The 8,575-nt window shown below is 36.4% G+C and overlaps 1 protein-coding gene and 1 pseudogene across 2 annotated transcripts; both read right to left on the reverse strand.

The window, feature by feature from the left end:
- Positions 1 to 2,907: 2,907 nt before the first annotated feature.
- On the reverse strand, positions 2,908 to 8,332 carry LOC104107052 (uncharacterized). Of its 2 annotated transcripts, none has more exons than XM_009615752.4 (7): positions 8,016 to 8,133; positions 7,528 to 7,593; positions 7,368 to 7,417; positions 7,199 to 7,263; positions 4,674 to 4,765; positions 3,313 to 3,384; positions 2,908 to 3,220 (listed from the first exon to the last, which is right to left on the reverse strand). In XM_009615752.4, exons 1-7 carry the CDS (start codon positions 8,064 to 8,066, stop codon positions 3,182 to 3,184), a joined length of 435 nt encoding a protein of 144 aa, XP_009614047.1. In that variant the 5' UTR covers positions 8,067 to 8,133; the 3' UTR covers positions 2,908 to 3,181. The 2 variants fall into 2 exon arrangements, with proteins under 2 accessions (XP_009614047.1, XP_009614048.1); XM_009615753.4 differs by having other exon boundaries at positions 3,033 to 3,220; positions 8,133 to 8,332.
- LOC104107051 (large ribosomal subunit protein uL14x/uL14z/uL14y-like) lies at positions 5,906 to 6,540 on the reverse strand (annotated as a pseudogene).
- Positions 8,333 to 8,575: the final 243 nt, after the last annotated feature.

Genomic DNA, 8,575 nt, shown 5'->3' on the forward strand with positions numbered 1-8,575 from the left:
AATGGGAAATGGAGGGAAAATGAAATTTTGAGTAAAATTTTAAGTTTTCCCCTCTTGACAATGAGACATTGTCCCATATTGGAAGAGGAAGACATTTTTGGTGGGTATATATATAATTGCTCTTCTTGTAGCTCTTAAAGAGTTAAGAAGAAAGCAAGCCTCGCGCCGTCGCCGTCGTCGCTCGCTCGGCTCGGCTTCGGCTATGGCTTCGGCTTCGGCTTCGGCTTCGGCTTCGGCTTTGGCTTCGGCTTTGGATTTGGATTTGGATTTGGTCAAATGATCGATTGATTGATTAATTTTTTGGACCAAATTTATTTGTTAATAGTAAATATTAACGTAAGATTATCCGCATTTATAACGGATATTTTCCAATCCGTGTATTGACCATTTGGCAGCCGTCTAATGCTCTTCCCACCATGAAGTGCTTGCTCCACAAACATGAAGTGCTTGCTCCACAAACATGTAATGCTTGCTCCACCATGGAGGGTGGACGTTTGGTCTTCTTCAACATTTTTCTGCTATATATATGTGCAGCAGATGTTGAAGAAAGACACTCAACACTCAACACACAACATACAATTCGCTCAACAAATTGGCTATACTTGCACTCCTTCCTCTCAGTATTTCCATACGATTTTCTGAGTATATACTCCTTCGTTCTGCATTGTTTTTAACTTCAAACAAAGCAACTGTAAGTGTGATTTGCTACCGAACTTTGTGTTCGCTGAAACACTGGGGTTTGAAGTACCGCTACACCACTGTGTTATTCGTTCTATCTTGGGAGGAAATAATCCATTACCTTGGGTACTAGGAGGGGATTAAATTCCTTAAGGAAACACTGTGAATTCAGTGGGCTCGAATTTATTATTTTTTCATAACGTTAACTTATATTTTGCAGAATTATTATTTACAAATACAGCAATATTGGCGGGAATAGCACCTTCACCTTGAGGGAATCCGGATCTTGAGTGAACCTCAAAGCCATGCCAGCCTGGAGTTAATTCTTTCTATGGATAACCTTTTTTTAAGACCTAATCTAGGCATTAGCCATTTAAAAAGATGGATTTAAGTTTCGGAGGTAGATCAAAAACCTCGGCGAAGGTCACCGAACACGAACAAGATACGAAAGATGTTAGACAGCGGACCACTTAAACTACTTAGTTAGAGATTACTTGCTATTGTTTATGCCTCAGCAGAGAAGTAAAGTTCCACTCTCCTCTCTTTCTCTTATGTATCTAGTTCTATAGTTTAACCTAAAAAGTTCGATAATATAAAGGTCATCTTAAGGAGAATAACTACACCACGAATACAAAGGGCTCATCTGGTCGAAATGACGACAAGTATACTTTTACAACATAATAATGAAATACTGTGCTGTATTTCTCATTTAGTTCATGTAACAGATGTGGTAGTTACATTGATACCCTTACATATTTATAATCGAAAATGAAACGCTTAAATAGAGCAATACAAATAATCATAAGAATTCATATAGTTGACCCTAACTTAAGTATAATTATTTATTTAAAATGAAAGACAATGAATATGGAGATACTGGGGGGGTTGCCAAATGCCAAACGGTCTTCATGATTGGAGAGAGTACCCAAGGGTGAAAGGTGAGGTGATGAAAAGACTACTAGAAGTTTTTGGCCAACCAAACACATTTAAGAATTCATATAGTTGACCCTAACTTAAGTATAATTATTTATTTAAAATGAAAGACAATGAATATGGAGATACTGGGGGGGTTGCCAAACGGTCTTCATGGTTGGAGAGAGTACCCAGGGGTGAAAGGTGAGGTGATGAAAAGACTACTAGAAGTTTTTGGCCAACCAAACACATTTATAGCCTGTTTGGCCAAGCGGGAGAAATTAGCTTATTTTGAGAAGTATTTTTGGACAGAAACAGTTTGTGTTAGGCTAATCACTCTGAAAAGTACTTTTGAGCAATAATTTGTGTTTGGTCAAGCTTTTCAGAAAGTGCTTTTAAGTATCAAATTATGAATAAGGACATGAAAATATTTACTTAATATTATAAGTAAATAAATAATTTCAAAAATTTGTTATTACATGCAATAATTAAATCTTTTTATTTTATTTAAGTAAAATATGAAAATAAAATTTAAAAGTACTTAATTCTTTTAATATAAGTTAAATATATTAAAAATCATTCAACAAATATAAAAGCATTCACCCCTAAAGTCACTATATATTAGAAAGTTATCCTAAAAATAATAAAAAAATATGTATACATTAATATCCTAAGTATTAGGTTTAACGGTTATTTTGGTATATATTATATTTTGTTAAGGGTATTCTTGGTAAGAAAAAAAGTCAAAACTGCTTCTGCTTTTGGGAAGAAGCTACTTTTTTCTGCTTCTCAGAAACTGTTTCTGCTTCTTCTCAAAAGCACTTTTTTCCCCAAAAAAACTTGGCCAAACACCTCAAGTTAGAAAAAAAAGTGTTTTTGAAAAGAAAAAAAAAAGTTCTTCTGGCCTCTTGAGAAGCTTGGCCAAAGTGCTTTTTCTTCTCCCAAAAGTGTTTTTTATTACCAAAAATTGAGGTGTTTGGCCAAGCTTTTAAAAGAAAAAAAGTGATTTTGAGGAGAAGCAGAAGCAATTTTTGAGAAGCAGAAAAAAATAACTTCTTTCCAAAAGCACTTTTCTGAGAAGCACTTTTGAGAAAAATACACTTAGAAGCAGTTTTCAAAAGCTTGGCCAAACACTAATTACTGCTCAAAAGTATTTTTTAAATTAATTAGCCAGACACAAACTGTTTCTCACCAAAATCACTTTTTTGAAAAATACTTTTGAGAAAAGCATTTCTCAAAACAAACTGATTTTTCCAGCTTGGCTATAGCCTGCTTATTATCCGCTACATCACTTCTATTCAAATATGCAACTACACATTTTAGCACTTGATGCTTATTACCAAACTTTTAATAAGCTAACCCAAACAGGCGGGCTCTAAGCCCATTCTACTTCTCTCTTGACAACTATTACACGAGAAGCAATCTCAACCTGGAAAACTGGGTTCAATCAGTCAATCACAGCAACATAATAATACTAAAATAGCCAAGAGTTTGATGAAGTTTGTTAGTGTACACTGCAAACCACAATCATGTCTCACATAAACTACAAATACAGCACTATATGATCACGCCTCCCATATTTTCGAGCACTCTAATCGTCGTCCTCAAGAACATTCCGACGCCTCTGGATCTGAGAAGTGGACAGAACAAGCACGCAAGAAGATTCAGGTTCTGCTTTATGAACGGAAAAGGATCAAAAAGCTTAGCAGAAGAGCGACTTACTGTTACTTTCGTCTGCTTAGTAGTTTGGGTGTTAATTTGTTCAAGTAATTGTATAAGTTTCTCTTCAGAAACCTACAAAAAGTAAATCATTCCACACAAAGCAGTAAGGGTAACCACACAAAAATCAGATAAAAGGAAAAGATTAAAGGAAAGAAGTAGGTGGAATACATAAACAGCCATTCAACTTGTTAAAGAACTTCCTTTTAGATTTCAATAGAGAGCATGATCTATTGAACAATTTATGTTATTCAGATATGTGCCAATTAAACCATTCAAAAACAGAAGGTCAAATAAACAAAACGTGTGTAGTGTAAACGCGGTGACATGGCTATAAACCAATAAAAAAGAGACACGTGTCTGTAAAAAAAAGTTAAAGAAAAGACGCAGCAAATACACATAATTAAGCTGCTTCTTTTGTCCCTTGAGAAAATGAAGCGAAGGTATTCTATTGTGAAGAGTGTTAGTGAGGGAGTGAATTTGTTCTCTAAGAATGGGTTAGATGGAGTGCATTAGTTTTATGATATCAGATCCTTCATACCCATACCAGTCAACATATAGCTCTTACTTCACTAAGGATTCTTTAAATAAAAAAAGGTTACCAGCTACGGTAACTAACTATGTTTCTTATGCTAGGAAAGATTTCAAGTGATTTTACCTTATGCAGGTGGTGGAGGATGTGAGGTGATTCTGTATGTGTGGTGACTGTGAGACCAGATGAATCATCTGGTGATTATCCTTGAGATGAAGAAGGTAGATTGTGGATGATTTAAGTGTGTGCGTGGGCCTACTGGTATGTGATATCTTACAGAGAGACATGTGGTGTGTTTGTGGCTTTGTGCAAGCGGAAAGAGAGAAAGGTACGTGGTGGTAGCTGGCATGTTGAGGGGGAAAAACTGAGAGGACAAAAGCTCTGGTGTTGTAGAAGATGAAAGTTTTGAATAGTGACTAAAATATCAATCCATGTTGCTCTCCTCAGATCTAGAATTTTAGACTTTGGGGGTTTAAATCTTGTATGGGCTTGAAAAAGGAGGAGATTTTTGAGGTTTGAATCTGGAATGAGTTTGCAGGAAGAAAAATAAGAAGAAAATGAGATAACAATGGCTGAAAACATATGTAGCAACCTGAAATTCAACTTTTCCAGTGAAAAACTTCATATTTTCATGCAAAACGCACTCAAAACGAGTGAGAAATACACAAGCTGCCATATTCAGCAAAAATGTGTCTATTAGGCACATTTTGCGCACACATCTAGTGGCCAATAGGTCATGGGCCTCAGTTGAGGTGTCTAAACGAAAATTTTTGACAAGTTTGAGGGCCTATCTATGTATTCTGCCAAAGAAGTAAAGAAAAACAAAACTTACCTTTTCTGTGATCTGCCCATACTGAGCAGCTCTGAGTATAACATCTTCCACTCCTCTGGCCTTGTCAGGCTTCACAAGAGCAATTCGAGCAACTGCGCATACAAAAATGAAATCCAGGCCACAAGGTTATATGATAGGCGATAAGAACATAGAGAACCAAGAACTATTACACCAGATCATTAGATAAGAAAGGATGTTTGAGGTAACAAATACGCATCACTGATCATGAAGGAGCTCTTGATATGTAGAGGATGACCAACACTTTTTTTATAAGGTAAAGTTTAATAAATAAAGTACCAAGATGGTACATAAACAATACATGACTAATCAACCTCAATCAAACTAAGCTACATGTTCCCTCCCAGCAGATACAAGAAATCTAGAGACTGACATACTCTCTGTTTTTTTTTTTTTTTTGATAACCACGGTGACTAAGCCAGCTGGTACCGGGTAATTCTATCCACCAAGACTTGGACAGGTGGAAAGAAATCACCTAATTTTTTGCCTCCGCTGGCATTTGACCCCATGGTTCATAATCCACTTCATTGACCACTAGGCCACACCCTTGAGTGCACTGATCCATACTCTCATTATATTGTCATAATCGAAATACTCTTCACTTGTTAAGCTCCAAGGTAACATATAACATTAGTCTTACCAGTTTGCTAAACTCCAACATAGCTTGGATTATAGTTTCAACTAGACAAAGTGAACTCGCAAAACCCAATGTACTTGCTTGCAGGTAAATAAAGCATGGAGAATTGATATTAGACTTAATCGAATATTCTTCCAATCCCAAATTGAATATCCACTTTCACTTAGGCCACAAAGTTATCAAAAGCCATTGCTTTTGTCGCTTAAAGCGATGAAGCGATGGAACGCGAGGAGTTATCACTTCATGGGTGAAGCGGCCATGCGCTTCAAACTACAGGCAAAGTGATCCAATCAAAAATTATTTAAATCTCAACTTTGAGGAGTTGGATTAATATCGACATTACTAAATATTGGATGCTGAAATTAATTATTTAGCTGCGATTTGATCATTAAAGTACTAAATTTATATATGACAGTTTCAATTCTCACGTTTCGCTTCAAGCCTCATGGATCCTTTTGCTTTTTTGCATTTTTTTTTATTTTAAAAACACTGCTTAGGTCAGCCCACAATAATCCTTTAGTAAGAAATGAAAAGTTTAGTACATGGCATATACCACAAAAAAGCAACACCAGACTGATTCTTTTTTGATGGGTGAAAACCTTTTAGTACTGCAAAATTCTGAGCAATAATTCTTACCAAGACAAAGCCCTTAGATATCCAAATACTTGATAAAGACCAACAAAATGAGAACTGTTAACGACTTAGGTACCCTACTTCTACACAATAGCATTGGCAGCACTTGCAATCCTAGGCCAAAGATCAGCACATTCTTTCCCAATTGGGCCAGTGATGGCAGAGCCTTTCATTTCACCCTTGGGGTTCACAATCACACCAGTGTTATCTTCGAAGTACATGAAAACACCGTCTTTTCGGCGCCAGGGCTTGCGCTAACGAACAATAACAGCTGGCATAACCTTCTTCCTGAGATCTGGCTGACCCTTCTTCACAGTAGCCATCACCATGTCACCAACACAAGCTGAAGGCAACCTGTTAAGCCTTCCTTTGATCCCTTTCACTGAAATGATGTACAGGTTCTTAGCACCTGTGTTATCGGCGCAGTTCACCATCGCCGCCACCGGCAGACCCAGTGACATTCTGAACTTGTTCCCAGCGGAACCTCCTCGTCCTCGCTTCGACATTGCGGACGGTGTCGATCTTCGCGGCCCTCTCTCTATCCACCGAAAACTAACACCAGACTGATTCTTACTCAATCATAATCCAACTTTTTTCTCGAAGACTTCTTCAAAACCAAAATTAAATATATACTTTTCCCTCAAGAAACACTACAAGATGATACATTCTATATTCCTAATCCGTATAGTCAAACGTTGCTAATATGTACAGGAAACTGAAAAGACAATTGGGGCGATTTGATTTTGCGCAAAATCTGGACTAACTATCACTATCCCCTATCCCCCAGGAAAATTTTGTGATGCCCTGCCTTGAGGCAAGCCTCAAACCGCACCTTAGAAACACTTTTGAAAATGCTGCATCCTTATCACATGGAAACAAAGAAACAATATATGGTGTCCTATTGCATCATATTAGTTCTAGTTACAAGGTCAAAATGTTTAAAGCAATACACACTGCATCTGAATTGAAAGTCAGGTTTTACATCAAAAATAAAATAGATGCTTTATTATAAATAGTGTAATTAACTTCAAAAATTTAAAAGATGCTTTTGAAGCGTAGATTCCTACCATGTAACGAATTTAGGACTCCTAAGAGATGAAATTTTGTTTTCACAAACTAGATACTCTATCGGTCTATCCAACATATTAAGAACAAATATACATAAATTTGAATATAAACGCAAAATTTTAAAAAAAAATGGAGAGAATTTGGAACAGAATTTGTAAAATGCACCTACCTCTGGCCCTTGCTTCAGAAGTCAGAATCTGAGTAAGCATCATTTGCCTTCGCTCATCAGCCTCCCTACATCAATCGCTTCTATAGTTGATATCAAACATTGAAATCAAGAGCTAATATATTACTAACAATGAACCACATATTGAAGAAATCAGCTACAAAAAATGAACCTTTTAGCTTCATCCTGGGCTTTCTGCTGGTCAGGGTTTTGCTGACTTCCCTATTTGCCCAAATTTCCAGTTAGTGAAGATATTGTAGAGTTCAAAGCTTGACAAGGTATGACTCAACTCCAAAAATAGAAAGCATAGATACAGAGAGACTATTGTTTACCATGCTCTGTTGAGCCATGAGCTCCTGCATTCTCCTTTGCCTGATAGCGTCTAATTCTGGGTCAGCCTACAATTATGGCAGGAAAAAAAAGGGGGGGGAGGAATCAATCTCTCATAACAAACAATATCAGACATTCCAAGCTTCAAAATTAACCACTGATTCTAACAATAGTCCAACTAAAATAAGCTTCACTAGAATTGGTAAACTAGTTTTAAAGTCAATAGACAAATTCCTTAATGCATTACGGTCAAAACCGAAGAAGAAAATATTTAAAGGAAAAATGCAATCCCCCCCCCCCCCCCCAAACTTTACCCCCAAAATACACTAAGGCACTGTTCCAACCGCGATTCATACAATTAGCAAATTTCAGATGGCAAAAAAAAGGTAAAAGGTCATAAAAAATAAATACCAAAAAAATCATACTAATTTATATAGAAGAAAAAACAGAATTTGACATAAACCCAGAAAGAGAAACAAAGAGAAGTAACCATCTTATGAACTGCGAGAGCCCTAAGCAGAATAAAACGCAAACATTTCATTCATCAAAAATTGTGTTTACAGCATGAAGAAAACGTAGAGAAACAAGCAGGGGTATGTTAGATTACCATCTTTTAGTAAGCGAATTGCAGGAATATTGGAAGAGAAGAAGAGGGGGACACAGCGTTTGAAAGACGCGGATTTTGAGCGACAACCGAACCTTGCGATGTGTCTTTTTTAATGTTCGTTTATACAAGGAGGCCAACCCAGCTATAGCATCGAATCAAATTAAGTTTAATTGAGCCTAAGTCAAACTCGAGCCGAATTCATATATTTTTCTTTCGCTAGTACTATATATACTATATTAAAAGTGGGAAGTCTAAGCCTAAAGTTAAATTACAAAAATATCCGTAAAATGATGGAATCTTTTACATATTTTAAATATTAGTTAATAATAATATTGAAATAAAAAGAATAAAATTAATTAGAAGTGTTCTTTCTTAGAATAGATGTGTCCTTTCAATTGTATTATAACTAACTTGGCAACCATTGCAGCTAATGCTCAAATAGA

Source organism: Nicotiana tomentosiformis, chromosome 2, assembly GCF_000390325.3.
Source record: "Nicotiana tomentosiformis chromosome 2, ASM39032v3, whole genome shotgun sequence".
Classification (NCBI taxonomy): Eukaryota; Viridiplantae; Streptophyta; class Magnoliopsida; order Solanales; family Solanaceae; genus Nicotiana; species Nicotiana tomentosiformis.

Coding starts and splice junctions, on each gene's coding strand:
- LOC104107052 (XM_009615752.4), bottom strand. CDS start 8,066: ATGAAATGTTTGCGTTTTATTCTGCTTAGGGCTCTCGCAGTTCATAAG. Junction 7,594..8,015: donor CTCTCGCAGTTCATAAGATG/GTTACTTCTCTT, acceptor CCATAATTGTAG/GCTGACCCAGAATTAGACGC. Junction 7,264..7,367: donor GCCCAGGATGAAGCTAAAAG/GTTCATTTTTTG, acceptor CGATTGATGTAG/GGAGGCTGATGAGCGAAGGC.